Consider the following 20,679-nt stretch of genomic DNA (forward strand, 5'->3'; position numbering starts at 1 on the left):
CAAACCCCAGAATTGTTCTTGGAATGTGTTTTTTTTTTACTCCTCCCAGGTATAGTGGATAGGAGTGAGTTATTTCAGCTGATACTGTTCATGTGCATCTATGAAAAAACATTTTCTTGTCACATATGGCTTGTCTTTGTCATTAAATACTTTACTCATTTGAATCTTCTTAACCCTCAGAGTACAAATTGCTGGATGCTCTGAATAAAGAGCCCCTACTCTCCCAAGTTCACACTGTCAAACTAGGGTGGTAAGCAAGGTGCTATTTAAGATATTCTACTTCCATAAAGTCCTATTTATGATTTCCAGAAAGTTTTATACTCTAAAAAGCCACTTTCACGGGCATTTTTACTGTGATAACATCTGATTCAAACACTCTGATTAGTGTGACTAACAGTATGATTTATAGGGAGGAAGCAGATAGGGACTATATATAAAAACAGGAATAGGGCCTTCTACACCTAGGATCACTACTCACCTACCCTCAGTGCTGGAGAGCGCTTGGGACCTCGTGCACAACTACACTATACTGCCAACTTTTAATTTCTTCTGTAGAGCTAACTTTATAATCCTGATTGCTGCTCATGGATGCTGCCTCAGGGTTCTGTAGAATCTACTGAGCAACATTCTATACCAACATTATGCTATGATGACTATACATTTTCTACTATAGTTCCCAGTATAGTATTCGGGCTCATATGGAAGAGGTGGTAGATATATCAAGTAGTGAGAAACGAGAACAGACAATGGTTCATTAGAACCATCACCTTTTAGGGCCCTGTAAACAAATAAACCTACTTTGTTACAAATAAAATTGGAATTCCTTTTTATTTCTCTTTCTTCTTGAATCTTATTCATATCCTCAACTCCCTCTGCTTGAATTTGTCCATATCCATTAACTGCATTTAAAAGTTTGTACCATCAAATTGTCAATGGAAACTAGTCAGGTAGTCCTGGAAGATCCTGATCAGTTTCTGGCAGAATGGGTGCTTGTGGTTTCACCATGGGCTTCCTCTTACTAGCCCATTTCCTGCTTCCTCCAAATTCTCCTGGTATGTCTGCCAAGCATTGCCTCCCTTCACAGGCTTGCCCAGTGCCTTTGTTAAACTGGTTATGGATGTTCAGCCTTTAAGTGAAGCTTTTTATAGCTAGCTCTTCCTGCCAATCAGACACTGGGCTTCTAAGAAGCAAGGTTTGCAGGCATTATCCAGCTTCATCCTCCTTAGGCCTTTCTGCCTTTAGCGTCAAGCTGCGATCCATGTGAAAGTTGATGGTTACTTGAGCAGAGACCATCCAAAGTCTGAGCACAGACCTTAGTCCAGAGAAAGTGCTCTACCAAAGGACGAAGTGGGGCTGTGAGGAGGAGCCAAAGGGTGGGGAGGAGCTGAAGGGGAATGGGGAGGGGCTTGAGTTTGACACCGCCCAGCTCTTATGCACTTCAGCATGGCTTCGGCCTCATCCGGCTCTGGAGCCGGGCTGTTGCGTTTTCTGCGTCTAGTTGGGCAGCTCAAGGTGAGCAGATGGGATCGGCTTGGCCGGGAGGCGGTGCGGCCCAGCTCAGGCTCCGACCTCACGCAACCTCCCTCGCTCAGCCCGGCGTTGCGCGGCCTGGATGTGCGGAGAAGGAGCTGGCGGGTACGCAGCCGAGGCTGGACCGGGGACTCGCGCACGCTCCGTGCCCAGCGCGGCCACAGCCCAGGCCATGGCGATGCTGCGGAGCGGCAGCGGAAGGCAGGAGCTGAAGCCCCTGCACGTAGGCTGTGAAAACCTTCCTCTGTCACCGTGACTTCCGGAACTGTTGGTTTCAGTAATTCGGTTTCAGCGTGCACCAGCCCTTGCTTGGCAGAGCTTGTGCAGAGCCCCCTTTGTTCCAAGATGAGCTGTTCTGTAACACTGTGACTATTTGTGAAATTCTTTAGATGCATAGAACTCCCAGAGAAAATGCAGACTTACACAGGTTGAGAAGTAGTGAAAGGCTTGACTGTCATGGAAACTCCTCCAAGCCATCTGAGTTAGAATTGGAGAGTCTGTCACATGTTGCATGTACAGAATATTCTATTATTGTATGAAATGAGTTTTTGGACGGCACAAATCTTCTACTCTCGTAGATAGGAAAAATACTGGGGCTTTGCTTTGCATTTTTCCTAACTACACCACAGATGAACAGCACAGGCTGGCAGCCTGGAACTTGGGTCTTCACCTGTTGAGTTCTCAGATTCCAGGCGTGTACCACCAGGAGAACCTCCAGTTTTGCTTTTATCTCTATAAACTTTTTGTGTATTATCCCATAGTTATGCTTCACTAGCACAGAGTAAAGACTATTGGACTTTTGTATACTTTTGAATATTTTTGTATATTTGTGAATTGTCCACTCACTAGTAATATTTCAGATTTTTATCGATATGATTAGTTTAAATGAAACATTTTTTTAAAAATAGTCTTGGTTTGAAACCACGACTCAGCTGACATGTGGCTCTGTGGCCATTCTCTGGCATTTTCATGAAGAACACCTGTCATTTTTGTTGTTGTTCCCAGTGATAGTGTTTTTTTAATTCCTTATCTTATTAGAGAGTTCCACGGACTGGCTGGGTATACAGAAATGTCGAAAAGCCAGAAAGCGTGTCAGATCACATGTACCGGATGGCAGTTATGGCCATGGTGACCAGAGATGACCGTCTTAACAAGGATAGGTAAGTTATTTGAACATTGATGCTTATGAAGGTTTCTGGACTCTGTGTGAGGATTACTTCAGTTGTAAACTATAGTAAGTTTTCTGTTGTTACATTCTGCATTGGTCTCAGGGGAAACAAGTGAGAAGTTAGAGCCTTTAAAGGGTGAATATGTGTGAATTGTATCTTTGCATTAGTATTTATTTGGCTTTGAGCTATCTGCTTTTATGAATAATGATAGCCATTTCTGAGGCCATATTGTTGAACTAATGTGGCAGTAACTACATAGGAGCTATAAAGAGTTAGCATCTCTTTAGATCATCAGCAAGTTTTTTTTTTAAATGCTTGATAATCACAAGACAAGAGTTTACAAAGAAGACAGCAAATGAATTGCACAGGACTGATGTGGCTTCAATAAAAATTACAAAATAAGTTAGGGTAGGAAATTAGCCAGTTGTTCCAGTAGCAGGGAAGATCTCATGTTCTTGGTTGGTCTTCACGGGTTAGATGGCATCTGAGCTGAGTGACACAGGTCAAGAAGTAGTGAAAGGCTTTGCGTATAGAGTATCCAGAAACAAAATGCTGGTGGTGGGGAGGTAATGGAGTACTTTGGGGAATAACAGGAAGTAAGGTTGACTTCAGGGATGTTTTGGGGGAGCCCAGCAAGTCCTGTTGCTCTGCAGATAGAGTAGAACTTAGGGAATTTTTGGCAAACAAAGAAAAACCACAAGACAAAAATGAAAGTCAATTGGAGATATGAATGAAGTTGGTCAGAGATTTTGACCTGGACCAGAAAAAAAAAAATGGAGGTGGGAAACCTAGGAGGCTTTGAGACTATTTGTTGAGTATTAAGACTGAAAAATGCCAGCCATTCTGGGGCACCTGCCTCATTATTTGCACCTGCCATTCTGATGATTATTCTCATAGCCATGAGTTAAATGATCAGTATGGAATGAGAACATTATTTAATGTAATTTTCAGGTCTCCCCTCTGAAGTACTTCCCTCTATCCCCTGTTAGTGATTCTGGGCATCATACTCAGGGCCTTGTGCGTTGTAGGCCAGTACACTACAAGCTGTAAGGTCAGTAGCCTTACTATACAAATTCAAAACCCTATCAGTTCAGCTGCATCCATTACTGTATATATTGACCGTTTTGGCAGTAGACATTGGAGTTCTAAATTTTGTGTAAGTAAAACATCTCCTGACTTCCTGGAACCTCCTAAAATGAGCATTTGTAAAATCAACCATTTTTTTCAAAGTCAGTTTATCCTATACTCTCAGACCATATAGATAGATAGTATTGTGTTAAGTATTTATAAGCAATTCTGATTCAGGACTAATATAGGTTGGTAGAGTATAATTAGTTTAGAAAGTATCGTATTAAAATAGTCTATGGGGGAGAGAAAGAAAAATATATTATTAAGCTTAAAAATAGTATAGAGGGCTGGAGAGATTAGCTCAGTAATTAAGAGTACTGACTGCTCTTCCCAAGGTCTGAGTTCAATTTCCAGCACCCACATGGTGGTTCACAACCGTCTGTAATGGGATCAGATGGTGTGTCTGAAGACAATGGTAGTTTGTTAACATACATTTAAAAAGATTGTATAGAAAGGACACTTATAGTGAATTTGATTTTGTATAATTATTCAACATTTCTTGCCTGGTCAGATGTATACGCCTAGCCCTGGTACATGATATGGCAGAATGCATCGTTGGGGACATAGCACCCGCAGATAACATCCCTAAAGAAGAGAAACACAGGAGAGAAGAGGTCAGTGCTGGTTATCGACTCTGTAAAAGACCTCACGGAGGACCTGTCCCCTAAGCAAATCCATTCACTAGCCCTGTTGCAATATAGGAGGCATTGCCTAGCCAGTCTCAGAAGGGGAATGTTGGAGAGGGTGTCTGTCGAGATTTAGGGCCTAAGTGTTCAGATGGAGCTCAACTTATGACAGTCAACTAGCTGAGTCTGTATAGAGTTTGTAAACAACTAGCTGAGTCTGTATAGAGTTTGTAGACAACTAGCTGAGTCTGTATAGAGCTGAGTCTGTATAGAGTTTGTAGACAACTATCTGAATCTGTATAGAGTTTGGAGACAACTAGCTGTGTATGTATAGTTGGTAGATATCTAGTTCAGTTTGTATAGAGTTAGTAGACAACTAGTTGAATATGTATAGAGTTTAGTACTCAATAGCTTAGACTTTGTGGGACTAATGACAAAAGGCTTTCAAGAAAGGCTTGCAGTCCATACTGACTGTTTTTAGAAAGTTAACGGTCTTCTCTAAGCAAGGGTTTCTTTACCACAGAATTGGTTTTGGCTTATATCCCTCCTACCCCCCATTGTTTAATGTAAAAATAAGACTATATGCCTGTTCCTGCTGTGTTTGACTCAGGAACAGATGGTCATGTTGGTTTTCTATTTTCTTTTCTCTCTTTATTTTGGTTCTTTAGGACAGGCTTTCTCTGTGTAGCCCCAGCTCTCCTCAAACTCACTCTGTAGACCAGGCTGGCCTTCAACTCAGAGATTCTCCTGTCTCTGCCTCCCAAGTGCTCAGATTAAAGGTGTGTACCACTACCACCTGGCTTTTAAGCCTATACCACCTGGTATTCCCAGGCAGTCTCCCATCCAAATACTAGCCAGGCCTGCCTCTGTTCTAAAATCAGACAAAATGGGGCATGTTCAGGGTCATATGACAGTAGACAGGCTTCAGTCTTAGTGTGTATAGATAAATGGCATGGCTTTCATTAGAATAGAAGAAATAGCTGGGACTTAACTCAATGTGTGGAAATTATCTCCCCCATCACAGGTAATCTCTTTGGAGAGAAATTCTCTAAATCACAAATATATTCATTATTATAATTACTGTTTAGTAAAATTTTAAGTTAGTCCTGTAGAGGCTAGAAATTTAAAAAGTAAAAAAAAAAAAAAAATGCATTCACAGAGATAAAAAGCTTACATAAGATACTAAATTAGGATCAGTGGAAGCTACAAACTCTGAGGCCAGGGCTAGAAAGAGACATTTTTGAGGCAGATGCAGAAAAACACAGGAAGAAGGCTCCCTTAATCCCTTCCTCCTCCACCTCTTAACTCTTTCATCCTTACAGCTGAAGAAGGGTGGAATCGCTTACTGCAAACGACTTGTCTCATGGGCCTGTGAAGTTGGTCTTAAGTCATTTAGTAAGGAAGCTCTTATCAAGATGGCTTAATACAGAAGGTAGGTTTAAGAAGCTATTTTCAAAGCTGGTGGAGACTAGAGCTAAAGTCCCAAAGAAGAAAGAAGATCCCATTCAGAACTGGAATTAATTTAGGTTCAAACCACGCTAAACCACCTTGGAAATGTTATAAGACTGGGTCATCTGTCCATCTTCCTCCCAAAGGACAGGTTCAAACTATAGCCTGTACATCATGAGAGAAGGAAATATTTCTCAGTATAGGTCTGGACTGTTGTGAAAAAAAAAAAAAAAAAACCCTTAGTTTGCTTGACAGAATTCATACAGAAAGAAAGCAATCTGCTGCAATTCTCGGTTACAGAAAGGAATTGGCACTTGAACCAGAGGATGATGGGTAATGAAGTGTGATCTAGAGTAAGAGGATGGAGAAGAAAGTCCTGGCTGGTGAAGCTTGGTGGAGGACGTTGGTTTCATTTCTGTATAAATACAGACATTAAAGTGAAAAGTCATGCCGAAGATTGCTGTGGACAGAGGAGCTGGCATGGGGAAATGTGCCAGGAAAGGAGATACACTGTCACTCTGGAAGGGCATGAGGGTTTTCTCCACAGAGAGCATGCCAGGAACTTCTCAAGAGGAATTGCAGACATAGTAAAGGTAGCACAGCTGCCAGAGGTGGAGGAACATAATGACTCCTGACAGGATGGGTCCTGCTTAGTGTCACCTGGGGGAGGAGCGCAAGGTTCTGAACATCCATGGTGCTTGCTGCTCTCTTCTGGAGTGCCACATTCTGGGTAGGAAAAACCCTTTCTGGCCCCCATCATCTTTGCTGCCGCCTACTCCTGCTGATTCACAGAGGAATAAACGTCATAGGCAGAAGACCCAAGCAAGCCTCTTAGAGAACATCAAGTTCTTGGCTGAGAAACCCAGGGTCTAGAGAGAGCTGGCAAGTCATTACCACTTCAGGCCACTGGTCTAGGTTCAAAAACAGGAAGGTTGGGATTCCTTTTACAGATGGTGTTTATGCACAAGATTTGGCTCTCTGAGACATGCATTAAGATAATTAAATGAAGGCTCCTTGCCCTCAGCAGAGACATGCATAATATTAACCTGAAGCATCATTTGCCCAGAAATTTCTTGCCTGATGGGCAGGATTTTCCAAGAGCATAATAATTTTTATCAGTAAGAAGCTTTTTAATAGGTCAGTATTTGGATGGTGTGGTCTCTGAAATGCTATTTCAGGCTTTGGGATGTGCTCATAAAAGTAAAGTATCTTGCATAAGGGAGTCAAGGGCTACATTTTGTTCTGCTATGTTCAGTACTGGGCCAGTGAGCTAAGAAGAGGCAGACAAATAATTCCTGTTCAAAGCAAAGTGTTTAAGCATGTACTCCAAGTAGATTGGGCTTCAATATACCTATACTCAAATGTCTTTTGAGGACTTCTGAAAAATAAAACAAGAAATAATGTATTGCTGGGATAGTACGGTAAAATACACCGTTTATGGAGACAATATATAAAAATTATTTTCTCAAGTTCATTGCGAAGATTTACAATAAAGAAACAAGAAGAATGAAAGTATAAAATAGAATTCCTGCCACTCTGGGTGATGTGATCCTATAATTATGTGTCTGAGCAAGCCACTCAGGATGGTGCCTCCACCCATAAGAGCAAATTGCTGGTACTGGTAAGTTCTGCTTGCTCTAGATGCAGCTGTAAGCTACAGGGCATGCTTCCTTCCATTGTTTTATAAATATGCACACAAATACCCATTCCTCTTCTCTAATTCATTGTTTTCTTTTATATGAGACCTTGCTCTTATTGAAGTTTATGTTTAACAGCTTATCCTTTTCAAAGAGTTTAGCCTCTGGTTAACACCAGAATAGAGTAAGAGGTAGACAGGGTGAAATGGTGAAAGACTTTAAGGCTATTTGGAAGCCAGTTGCCCTTTAAAAGATGTGACGTTTTGGTGAGCGGTAGAGTGGTCAAAGGGAAGGAAGAGGCTGGACTGCAGATACCACATAGAACTTAGAAGTACTTATGAGTGAGGGAAGACTCTGCTGGACAGACACATCCTGGGAAGGCCCCAGAGTGGCCAGCATCCCTTCAAGCAGTTTCTGGGGACACAGTCATTCAACCCCACTGGCTATTGTCCTGCTCTGTGACACTGCGGACGACCACCAGAGCATAGGAGAGTGCTTTCGGATGGGCAGTCACTTGAGATGGTAAGCTCCTTTGGAGCAGAGAGGATAGAGTGTTCAGCAGTGCGTTCTGGGAAACAGTGTAATTTCTGTTATGTCATAGTGACACTAATTGCCTTTCTGTGTGATGCTTTTAAGTTTTGAAATAATGGAAGTAATAGAAGATGAATACAATTTTTTTTTTAATGGAACCAGTAAAGGCCAGTTTACTAGGAGTTATTCAAAAGATTCCAAGTCCCTTATTTGGCTTTTGTAGACTTAGATACTGTCTTAGATGAAGGTGAATGTAAAAAACGTAATGGTTTCATATTTCAGGAGGCTATGAAACATATAACCCAGCTGCTGCCAGAGGACCTCAGGAAGGAGCTATATGAACTCTGGGAAGTGAGTATACATTCTGGGCTCATTTTATATTTATTGTTATTGAATTGTGTATGGCTTGCCTGTGTTTTAGTTGCTCAGATTATGTAACTAGTGTCTAAATTTGCTGTGGTTTTGCCTCCCAGCTGCTGCAGAAACTTCTCTGCACTTATTGAGGTTTTCCTTTTTCTTTTTGCTTTTTGTTTTGTTTGTCCACACCCATGTACCCATACCTAACTCTTTTATTTGTGTGCATGCATCCTCATGTGTGTGTGAGTGTGCAGGTGAACGTTGGCTGTCGTTCCTTAGGTATCCCTCACTTTGCTTTTGAGACAAGGTCTCTAAGGGCCACAGCCGCTTTAGAATTACAGCATGCTAGCTTCCACTTTGGTTCTGGGGATTGAATTTAAGACCTCTTGTATGCAAATAAGCTCTTTTACTGACTGAGCTGCAGCAGAATGTGTCTTTGGGGAATACTGGTTTCCATCTAAAAGCATATACTTTTAAGTAGCTTTTGAAGTATGCTCTGTAAGGTGGGGAATAGCAGAATAAAGTAAGGTTTCACTTCATCCAGGCAGAGAAAAAGAGGAGATGTGAACTTATGAGGTGAATTTCATTATCTCTTAAGGACAAAACACTCCTAGAATTTGGAAAGCTTTCTAAGAATCTGCCTATCTGTGCCTCATATTTGTTGTAAACCCAGTGGCATGGCAGCATCTATAGAATTGTGTTCTTTGTTGGCCACCAGCAACTAACTGAAATTTTCTCTGAAAAATCTACAGGATTAAAATAGTCTCATCCAAGTAGAATTTTGGATTTGAGTAAATATAAAACACTTGATAACTCCCAAGTAGGTAGCAGTTGTTTTGTCTTATACACATACTTGATGAACCTTATCAAAGAATCCTGATGGGGAGAACCCCTCCTTGCCTCTATGTTATTTAGTGGTTGTGATCTTGGCATGCTCTGCCCATTCTGGTCTCCACCCATCCACTGCATGGTGTCCTTTTCTGCTAGAGTCTGTGTCTAAACATCCTGGATTAGGCCTATATTATAACTCGGTCACTTCTGTAGAGGCCCTATTTCCATGTAAGACGTAGCCATAGGTCACAGGCAGAAAGGAAAAGGAACAATTGATGTGCAGGTACATGGGTTTTGGTAACAGACTGTCAGTGTTCATGGGCTTGTTTTCTTATTTCTTAGCTTCATGACTTAGGGCAATTTAATTTCTCCATGTCTTCATCTAGTCATCTGTGATAAATAGCAGTATATAGATATGGGGATTAAAGTAATTAATATATGTAAAATGCTTAGAACATAGAGAGTTCAAGTCTGTCTCTATTCCATATACTCTGTTTGGTTTGCTTTCAGTACCTATGTCCTGATATTGGTACCTGTAGAACTTAGTGTAATACTTGCTACATAGAAAATCACAGCTGGTGGATATTTTTATTTTTAGTGTGGTCACCACAGTTGTTCACCATTATAAACATCTGCCAGCCTAGAGGTTTAAGGGGTTAGACAATCTGGATTATGTCTTTCACTATAAAAGTGAAATTATGTTTTAGTAAACCAGGAGAAAGTTGTGAGAATATCACAGAAAAGTTACACTTTTTACTTTGTATTGTTGGTTTTCTCTGGGTAGCCGTGAAATCCTGGAACTTGCTTTGTAGATTAGGCTGGCCTTGAACTCATAGAGATGTGCCTGCTGCTGTCTCCTGAGTGCTGGGACTATATCCTTCCAATCCCCAGTGCACACATGGAGCCAGTGTTCCATACTAGCCGCCTATCTGGGGATTCTCTTTACCCTGGAATTTTTTTTCCGTACTGTCAGATGCCCATCAATTAGAGATGCAGTTGGGTTAACAAGTTTCCATTTTGTCTTCATCGTAGAGCAATGTGAGCTCCTAGATCTTGGGAGCAAATGCCACCAGGAGGTCAGAGAAAGGAAGGTGTGAAAGAGGGACATCACAGATAGCAGCCCTCCCTCAGAGCCAGCCTTCCCCACTCTTCTTCTCTTCCCCTTCCTTTCTCTCCTATGACCACCTTCTAGTCCTGCCACTGGGAAACCCTATCCTGAGTCATTTGGTGGCTTGTCACACCTGCAGGTGACAGAGTGTTCTGCTGTTCCTGTACAGTCCCAGGCACTTCCCTGGAATCTCTGCGCATCTATTGTCCTCTTCAAGCATCTGCCTTGCTCCTTACTCTTCTAAGTTTATAGCAGGTCACCCTTTATGTTTGTCTCTAAGTAGGAAAGTAGAGGCTACATGGGTGGAAACTTTTCTAGCTTGTCTTAGCTTGTAGCCACTACCCTGATTTTCATTGAAAACATTTGGATGCCATTTTTATCTTATCGTTCATTCTTAGATGTTGTACTTTAATCTCATGTATATTTTTTAAACTCAATCTGTCCTTTGGATCTCTGTTAACCTATAGTATCTCCTTTTATTCATTTCTTTTGTTTTCAAGTTGTCTCTTGAGGTTTGTAGACTCGTGGCCAGTATTGGAGTCCCTCAAACCTGCATTTACCAGTTGCATACTCATTGTTGAAGTCTTGTGTTCATTTAGGTCGGATCCCTGCGACAAACCTGTAGGTGGATGTTGTATTCATTCCTCTTGAGCTACATTGTCAGAACACAGCCCAAGAATGAAGTTGTGTGCAGAGAATTCTGAATGCATGGGAGAAAACTCCAAGAAAAAAGACAAGAGTCTTGTGACCTCAGTTTTTCCAAAACAGGAAATTGTTTTTGGAATGTGTTTCATGCTTCTCCCAGGTGTAGAGGATAGGAATGAATTTACTTCAGATAATTCATCACAACTGGCTATTGTTGTTTGTTTATATGCCTTTATTTAAAAACAAAACAAAACCTGTTTTTGCTACATAAGGCTTGTCCGTGTGATTGTATACAGCTTGAAGTCCTGAGAACTTTGCTCAGGTGTCATCTTAAACCCCAGAGTATAAATTGTCTGATGCTCTGAATAAAGTTGGCTATTGTTTGACACTTCAGATCTACCTCACTTACGGGCTCTATTCTCCCAGGCCTCACCACCTCTAAAGTGGAGATAGTACATAATTCTTTTTTATGTTTTTAGCCTCTAAACCTTAGAGGTTACAGGAAGGTAACTTAATGTTTTTATTTTGTCGCTTATATATTTTTGTGTTTCTCCCTCGCCTCCTCTTTGGTTGCAGTTCTTACAGGAAAAGTAAGAAAACTGATTGATTTTGTTGACAGCAGGAACGGCCTTGCACCAGCTTCATTCCAAAACACCCAGTCAGTCTGGTCACTTCTAGGCCTGTGCACTCCTGAACAGTTCAGTGTTCGAGACTTCTCTGTGGTTGATTCTTCAGAATGGCTCCTAGAGCATCGTTCCCTAATGTCTTGCATTTCACTCAGTCTCTTGGTAAATTTTTTTTTTTTTTTTTTTTTTTAGTTCATAAAATTAACTTTCTCTGGATATAAAATATCTAGCTCATAGTTTCTTTTTCCTGAGTATATTAAGTCCATTTTTCTTTTTCTTCTAACATATAACATTGCTGTCAAAGTCTGGCTGTCAATTTATTCTCATTATATGCCAGATTCTATTCTTATATAGGAGTCCAAAGAATTTCTTTTCTGTCTGTTAATTTTCATTAGAATGTATCTTTGTATTGATCATTCTGAGTTAATTTCCTTGGGTATTTAATCTGTGCTTTTAGTATATTTTAGAAAAAAATGTTACTGCAAGGAAATTTTATTGACATCTAGTTTTTGTTTTTCTTTCTTTCTTTTTTTTATTTTATTTTACTCTTGCATGCTTTTGTTCTTTTTTGCCAGCTGTCAGTGTCTTCCAGTTTCTCGGAAACCCTTTGTATCTTACTTTTTCAAACTGTTAAATGTACACTCTATTTCCGTTTTTACCTCTCTTAGGCGTATTTATTGTGCTCAGTTGCCCCTAGATTCCACATCACTTAGAAATCTTCTCAAAAGTGAGCTTTACCTCTGTTCTTTTCTAGGCCTTTCCATAGTGTCTTACTTTTGTGTGTGTGTCTTTTAGTTTTTTGGGAGTAGTTTGTGGTAGGTTTGATCTACTTTTAGATCTGAGAATATCTTTCTGGTATAAATGGGAAGTGTGTTACTTTCTCTTCTATCTACTAAGTTTGTGTGGGATCTGACCAATGGCATTATCCATTGCTCATCTTGGTTTGAAATCATATTTCCTGAACTGATGGAATAGAATTTAATTCAGGTCTCCCTCCCTTAATTCAGGTGGTAGTTGTTGTTGTTTTTGCTCTGTTTGTGTGTATGGATGGGTGTGTGTGTGTGGTTGTATTGGTGCTTTAATAATGTAATATTAGGGAAATATGGAGACTTTTAAAGGGACTTCTTAACTTTGTTTTCCTTTCCCAAACTTAGGTCTTTTCTTAATCTTGATAACCTTTACTCTACTCAGCTTTTATTTGCTTGCCAGCATGGGTCCCTGTTCTAGTAAAAGATGACCCAGGAGTCAGACAGGGAGTATCTTAGGACTGGACTGTCCTTGTTTAAGCTCCTAGTGCTCATTTACTGTTGGGTGCACAGAATCTTGCCCAGTATCTTTCTGCATACTTGAAGCTTATAGTGAACACCCACTGCCTGCTAAGTGTTTCTTGTACCCCAGTGCTTTCTCCACACAGGTGCCAGTCTTAAGCAGGCTTCTGGAGGTCAGTGGCTTCTCTCACTTGCTTATACTTTGTTTGTTTATTTCAGTTCATAATAATATTTCTCAAATTCTTCCATATTTTCCTGTCCTTGCTGCCCTGATTTTAGAACCTGATTTTCCTGCTTCTAGTTAACCTACTGCCCCACACTGCAAACTGGAGTAATCTTTATGAACACCAAATCTGAATATGCCCCTTCCTGCTGGGACCAACCCCACCACAATGCCCATGATGCTCAGTAAGCTGAGATTCCCTACAGGAAGCCTGGGTCCTGAAAACACCTATGGTTGCTTTCATATTTAGGCCTTTCCTTTTCCTCTTTTGTCCTATGACTCTCAAGTCTGATGTTAGAAATAGTTCTCAGAAATTCTTTAACTGTCAGAATAATTCTCACCCCAAGAGCTTGGTCTACAGTGTTCTTTGCCCAACCCTGACTTTAAATTTACTTATTTTCCATGTACATATGTGTACACGCATGTATGACACAGCACATGTGAAGGTCAAAGAACAACTTACTGTTATTGGTTTTTTATCATTTGCGTTCCAGTCATCAGGCTTGGTGACAAGCACATTTACCTGCTGACTGAAGAGGCATGTCACCAATCCCATGGCTTCTTATTGAAAGATAAATTTACAGAATGCCTTTACAATGAATTTTTAAGGGAAATTCCAACAAATTGCATGTTTTTTAAACTATTCTGTAAATTCATTAGCATTCTCTATACAGTGGGTGGCATTAGATTGCTTTCTGTTGCTAAATAGCATGAACGGTAGCAGCTTGGGGAGGAAAGAGCTTATTTCGCTAACAGGTCCTGGTAATAGTTCATCATTGAGGGAAGGTAGGATAATAACTGAAGCAAGAGGAGAGCCAGGAACTACAGAGGAGCACTGCTTTCTGGTTTGCTCAGTCTGCTTTCTTATACACCCCAGGAGCATCTGCCCAGGGCATGGTACCACTCACAGTAGGCCTGAGCCTTCTCAAATCAATCACTAATTAAGAAAATTCCCCACAGGCGTGCCTATAGGCCATTCTCATAGAAGGAGTTCAATCCAGATTCCCTCTTCCCAGGTGACCCTAGTTTTGTGTCAAGCTAACAAAAAAACTGACCTGCACAACAATATACTGTATTTCTGAACACTCTTAATTTTTTTTTCTTACTGTGAGCAGAAAAGAAATTCTAGATTGGTTTGCTTAATCCGTGATGTTTAAGCTAAATTGTGAACCTGAATTTATTTAACTGTAACTATATAACTATGAATGTGAATGAACACTTAAATAAAATGTAATTTTTTAAAAGTGCCTTTGAGATAAAGCAAAATGTATTAGGCTTCATGTTTAAATGATTCCCCTGTGTAAGATTCAGCTCTTACCAAATTCAAATGACTGCCTTTATAAGAATAAGGCTTCAAATGCAACTGGGAAGCCTTTGAGTGATTTGTATATTGTGTCTCACTGTCAAGAAAGCAGGACTAAATTATTATCTGAACACATCTGTGGTGGAATTACACGGGAATTCTGTGGGAAACCAGTTGGGGTTACTTTGGTCTTGATAGAAGAATGAGTCTGTATAGCATTAATTGGAACTTGTTGTGGCAGGTGATGTGTTCTGCTCTGAGAATGCCCCCTGGAACTCCGTTTCACTCAGAAGGGACAGTGGGAAAGAAAAGGTAGAAATGTTCCTCCCCTCCCACCAGATTCACCATCTCCTGCCACAATGCATACACTGTAGTGTCTGTAAAATTCATAGATTCTCTCTAATGTCCCAAGTAGTTATAACCCAGAGGGTCTTAACTAATTATTCTAGATGGACCACAGGAAGGAAAGAAGGGAGGGAAAGAGGGAAGGAGGGAGGGAGATTAAAACGAAGAATGGTGAAATATGCCTATAATCTCAAGTCCAGGGAGGCACAGATGGGCAGTTCCCTGGGATTCCCTGGCCTCCTAGCCCATGCAGCAAACCACAGGCTGATGAGAGATCCCACCTCTGTCTCAAACATGGTGGACAGCTGTTACAAACATGTTCATCTGCACACGCATATACACCACACACACACACACACACACACACACACACACACACACAGAGGCACCCATACATATAATTAAATTTCTTTAAAGAAAAAAAACAAACTGTTGACTTTGAAACCAAGACAGGAAGAGAAGAATTTGGAAGTGTCTGAGACTTCCCCCAGGGCACCCCGTGGTCTTTGTGGAATGTCCTTGCATGGAGTCCTAGTGCTAATCTGTGCCTGCAAGACAGGTGTCTCTAAATATCTGTATACTGTGGAGAAATGCAGTTGGTATTGAATATTTGTTCCCTAAGCTATGATTCTGACTCCATGTACTCAAATAGGAGTACATGGAGAATCCCCTACCTGGCAGCCTAATCATAACCTTTAAATGTCTCTTTCCTTAGGAGTATGAGACTCAGTCTAGTGAAGAAGCCAAATTCGTGAAGCAGCTGGACCAGTGTGAAATGATCCTTCAGGCCTCAGAATACGAAGACCTAGAGAATAAGCCTGGCAGACTTCAAGACTTCTATGATTCCACAGCAGGTACTCATGCACATAGACATTTTTGATTGCTTGGTTTGGTTTACTCTTAGTGTGAGGACTGATGGGATGTTATTGAGCACATCGGTTCCCTCTTCTGACCTTTCAAGTAGAGCATCTGGAAAGAAAATGGGAATGGCGGGATGGTTGAGATGCCAGTGGCACTTGGGAGCACTGTAACATTGGTGGCTGAGCACCATTTTCACATTCTGCCCTGCCACCTGCCAGCTGCTGGTCTCTTGATGTCTCACAGCCCATTGCCTCATCTGAAAACTGCGAACCAAAATTCCTTGGTTTTCAGGGGGAGATAATGAATGTGAAAGGGCTCTTGTCTGTTAGTGCTTTAGACCTGTAAGGCTGGAGTAAGTGATTTAAATCAGGTCTTCCACCTCCTTGCTCCAGATGGGCATTATGGTACCGCATAACACAGCCCTGGCCTCCGAAAGTGTGGGCTTGAATCTTCCTTATGCCACATATAACTGTAAATCTCCATAAACCACTTAGGCTCTCTGAGCCGTTGTTTCCTTTTCCTTACAGTGGGGATAGCTAAGTCTGGTGTGGTACATGCTCACACTCAGGAAGTAGATCCAGAAGTGTTGAGTTTGAGGACAGCTCAGTTAAATAGTAAGACTATCTTTAAAAGCAAGAGCTAAGGATATAGTTCCATAGCAGAGCACTTGCATGGGCCCAGATTCATGTGCAAGGCCCCAGATTCAACCATCCAATATAACCTGGGAACACTAGTAGGACTTACATTATAATATTGTGTCTAGATGTTGGCGGATAATTCCTGTGATCTGCTCGGAGCAGCAGCTGGCACTGTTAGCTGTCTTCATTTTGATAGTTTACAAATCAAGAAGTTATACCTACCGTGTTAAAGATGGTCATTCCTATAGCTTCAAATATGATTCCTTGTTCATTTCCTGGGAGCCCTTTATGGTCAGCTCTGTGTCTATTTCTTCTGAGAGGGTTGTAAGAACAGGCCTTTCTCTGGTCTGCCATGATCCTTGTGTGGCCTCAGCAAGACAAAATCCTGGCTCACAGACTAATCTCCAAAATATTATTTGCATGAAAATGAAACCGGTTCAGTTTTCTTTTTCCAGCTGTTTCCTCTAGACAGGGCTGTCGTTATTTTATACTGAGCTGTTGCCTTGACTTCCCTTCAGCTTTTCTTCTTCTTGTTCTTCCTCCTCCTCCTCTGTGTCCTCTCCCTCTTCCATTTTCCTCTTCTCTATCCCTCCTTCCTCTCCACCTTCCCTTTTATCTGCCCAATCATCATCTCCCCTTTACTTTACAAATTAAGGTGGGAAGTAGGTTTACAGGAAATCACCTCAGTGCTAACTCATTCCTTGTTCACATCCCCTCATAGGAGAATGGAATTAACATCAAATATAATTAGCCCCAGGGCTATCCGCAACAGGTCTCTGCCCTCTCAACTCTCACCCAAGCTTCCCCTACAGTTCCTGATAAAGGCACTCAAGGGCTGCTGTGTAGTGTTCCTCCAGTTCTTCCTAACTCTTTGATTCTCATCTTTGCACCTTCATAACTGTTCTCCTTTACTTTTCCTTGATGCAGAATCTCCTGCTTGGGGATATGGTCCAGCTCAGAGAACAGGGCCCCTGAGAGCCATGGGGTCAAGCTGAAGAAGTGGGTGTCTTCTCTCATCAATATGGAAATGTCTTTTTCCTCCTCAGGAAAATTCAGTCACCCTGAGATAGTCCAGCTTGTTTCTGAGCTGGAAACAGAAAGAAATGCCAGCATGGCCACAGCCTCAGCAGAGCCGGGCTCCTGAGATCGCCTTGCTGCTCCACAGAGCTGCTTTCTTTGTTTCCTGGGGTTTTCCCCAAGATGAGAGTCTGTTTTCTGTTATCTGGACTTGAACAAGAAAGGTGAGATAATCCAAACCCTAAAAGAAGCTCAGGAAGATGCCGTGGATGAAGACTGGAGAAGAGAATGTTTTTCTGTGTGAATTAAAAAAAAAAAAAAAAGCTGTTAAACACTCCAGACTCTGGCTTCTGTTTTGCATTTCTTGAATTCCTTTACTCAGGCTTACCACTAGGCTATATCCTTGAAGGGCAGATTCATTGTAATTTAGGATTTTTAATTATAATTACTTTTAAGACCCGATTCTTCTTCAGATGCAGCAGGAAGCTACCACTGTGCACGTTAATCCTGTGTTGTGTCACCCAGGTGAGAGGCTCATACCACACAGTCTCAAGGCCAGCTTTTGATGCTGTTTAAGAAAATGTTTCACTCTGGCTGGTACAGGCCACCCTAGATCCTCTTCTCACCACTCCCAGCTAGAGCCAGATTTTGAATTTAATCGTGTGCTGCTTTAGGCCCCTGACTGTTGATTTCTAAGCCTGCTAACAGGCTTGCACTGTTTCCCAGTGCTTCATCATGTGAGGATTTAAATTGGGGCATAATATTTCCAACACCATGTGTCTTCCCCTTTAGCTTTTTTTTTTTTTTCTCTGATTTCATGGCTTGATTATAAAAACGATCATGAGTGGTGATAAAGGGTGTTACTAGAGTATTTGCGCCAAAAGTAGATCTCTACCAACTTCAGTCTCCCTCTTATTTCTCTTTGGTGGGAATTCATTCTACATGCCTTTGCTTGTGTACTCCATTGAAGAGTGTGGAAGGGATGACCACCCATGCAAGTCTTCCTGGGAGGTAATTCATTGTGGAGTGATGAGCCCTGTCCCTTTAAGACTGGTATGGAACATTCTAAGCAGTGCTTCTCCAGAAACTCTGCAGTATCCATGGATACCCAGTCTGCAGGAAGCAAGATGCACTGTCTCTTCAGAAGTAACTCATGTGTATGTATATTGACTGAGTGGAAAGGTAAGGAATGTGAAAACACTGCTTTTGAAGGCTTGATTAGTAGGGAAACAGTTCTGCCTGTTAGTATTATGGAGCCTTTTCATTTGGTTTGAAGTTTGACACAAAGTACTCCCTGATTCAGTTCAAGTGTTTGTAACCAGAAACTTCTCCATGGCCCTGGGCTTTGTTTTTTTCACGACCATTTCGAGGAGTTTCAAGCCTCTGCTGACTTAGACCCTGCACTCAGGGCTTCATTGTTCTCGCAGGTTTTCACTTTCCTCCCAGTAGCAGTTCACAAGGAGACTTTAACTAAACTTTATTTCCGAGCGAGAAATAAATGTGATAGTACTGCTAGTAAAAGCAGAATAAAAAACACACTGTAACTCAGTAAGAAAAGATAACTGTAGAATCCATCAGTAATGTCTACAAATATTGGAACATTTTGGCTTAAAATACCTTTTTCCTTGGGGGTTCTTGCAGCGTGGCCAGAATGGTCTTCTGAATAAGTCCTGTAATTATGATGTACAGTAAATAATTATCCTTGAGTTGAATTTAACGAAAAATATTTCCATCAGTGTTTGCCCTGTGGCTTGTCATTTCTCCAGCTGTGACAATTCTCTGTGGCCTTGTGCTTGGAAAATGTCAGTTTGTCCCAAAGCCTTGTGGGTGATATGTGTTCTGAGGCCAGTGACTGCTTAAGGGCATTCATTGTGAGGAGGCAGTCCTTTGGACTCCGTTTTTTTGTGTATATTATTTTACAGTTTGAAAGTGGGGAGCAACAATCTTTATGGGGGACTTTCTGCCACTGCAGGGTATACGTGTGCCTGGGCTAAAGTGCTGGGAGGTTAAATACAGTGTAAGCGTCCAGGTTCACGTGCTAGGAGCCTGGGCTTGATACAGTATATGTATCTAGGCTCAGGATCTAGAAAGCTGGGTTCAATAAGTAGTGTGTCCAGGTGTGTGTCCAGGTTTCAATGCTGGGAGCCTGGTTCTCAATGTGAAACCTTTAGATTCTGGATTTAATGTAAGGTATGTATGTCATGAGAGCGTTTCTCTCTAGTAGTATTAATGCTACTCTTAGTGGAATGAGTTGTTTTTCAAGAGGTTATGAAAGAGCCTGGCCCCTGATTCTCTCATTTTGATCAGTGTGATCACTTTGTGACAGCTTCTCTTTATCAGCCACAAGGCTATCTCCAGAACTAAAGAAATATCCCTGAATTTCCAAAATTAGGAGATAAAATACACCTATTTTTTCCTTATAAAGAATTCAGCCTCATATATTTGTTTCATCAGCAACAGAGGACAGGCTAAGACATGGTTAGTTTTGGTTTGCCTTGATATGAGCTAAACCCTCTACCATATGAAACAAAAGTATGAATGAAGGGCAGCAGGATAGCTCAGTGGGTAAAGGAGCCTGATAATCCCTATGGCCCTACATGGTGGAAGGAGATAACCAACTTCGATTAAGTGCCTCTGACCACACTGTAGCATGTGTGCCATCTCACCTCCCCCAAGCCCTTTGCAAATAATTTGTGACAACTGAAATACATTATTGGTTTAGGTATTCTCCCTTGTGTGTAAGGTTTCATTGGATCATTTTGACTTGTTAGTAAAAGGTTCTGTCATTGCATACACATTCTTCTTTAGACTTGTCAAAAGATTTTAATGCATGTGAGTGAGCCCAGCTGGGCATTACTGACATAGTCAACAGACTTCCAGATCAGGATGAGCTTGTACATGCAAAGCCAGATAGAAACAGGCCAATCCTACTTAAGATGCTCATGGGGAAGGACGGAAATCTGGAGGCTGGATTACCCATCTTATTTTATTAAGATAGCCCACCTACAAATATCAGGTATGGTATTCTGATCCAAGTCCTATAAGTTGCTCATGGACATGACAGTGTGCAAGGATGCTTACACAGTCCATTGGAAAATGTCACTCCCAGGTCGGAAGGAATAAGCAGCCTTAGTTTAATAGAGTTGTGCAGATATGAGCATAGAGGAGTTTTGTTTCATTTTGCTTTGGTTTTGTTTTGAGAGTGGGTCTCATGTATCTCTGACTAGCTTCAAACTCACAATTAGGGCAAGGATGACCTTGAAATCCCTCTCCTCCCACCTCCACTTCCTAAGTTCTGGAATGAATATGGTTTATTAACAAAATTGGTAAACTTAGAATTTTGATGAATACATGATATATTAGAAAATTTGAGATATTAATATATTA

At 41.3% G+C, this 20,679-nt stretch overlaps 1 protein-coding gene across 2 annotated transcripts; it reads left to right on the forward strand.

Annotated features, from left to right (window-relative positions):
• Positions 1-1,406: 1,406 nt before the first annotated feature.
• On the forward strand, positions 1,407-17,633 carry Hddc2 (HD domain containing 2). Of its 2 annotated transcripts, XM_085842722.1 has the most exons (7): positions 1,414-1,516; positions 1,623-1,753; positions 2,569-2,690; positions 4,339-4,441; positions 8,353-8,421; positions 15,492-15,630; positions 17,322-17,633. In XM_085842722.1, exons 1-7 carry the CDS (start codon positions 1,432-1,434, stop codon positions 17,417-17,419), a joined length of 747 nt encoding a protein of 248 aa, XP_085698848.1. In that variant the 5' UTR covers positions 1,414-1,431; the 3' UTR covers positions 17,420-17,633. The 2 variants fall into 2 exon arrangements, with proteins under 2 accessions (XP_021030649.2, XP_085698848.1); XM_021174990.3 differs by lacking the exon at positions 1,623-1,753 and having other exon boundaries at positions 1,407-1,512; positions 17,322-17,630.
• The last annotated feature ends 3,046 nt before the right edge of the window (positions 17,634-20,679 follow it).

This window comes from Mus caroli, unplaced genomic scaffold, assembly GCF_978045245.1.
Source record: "Mus caroli unplaced genomic scaffold, Mus_caroli_1 scaffold_9, whole genome shotgun sequence".
In the NCBI taxonomy this organism is placed as follows: Eukaryota; Metazoa; Chordata; class Mammalia; order Rodentia; family Muridae; genus Mus; species Mus caroli.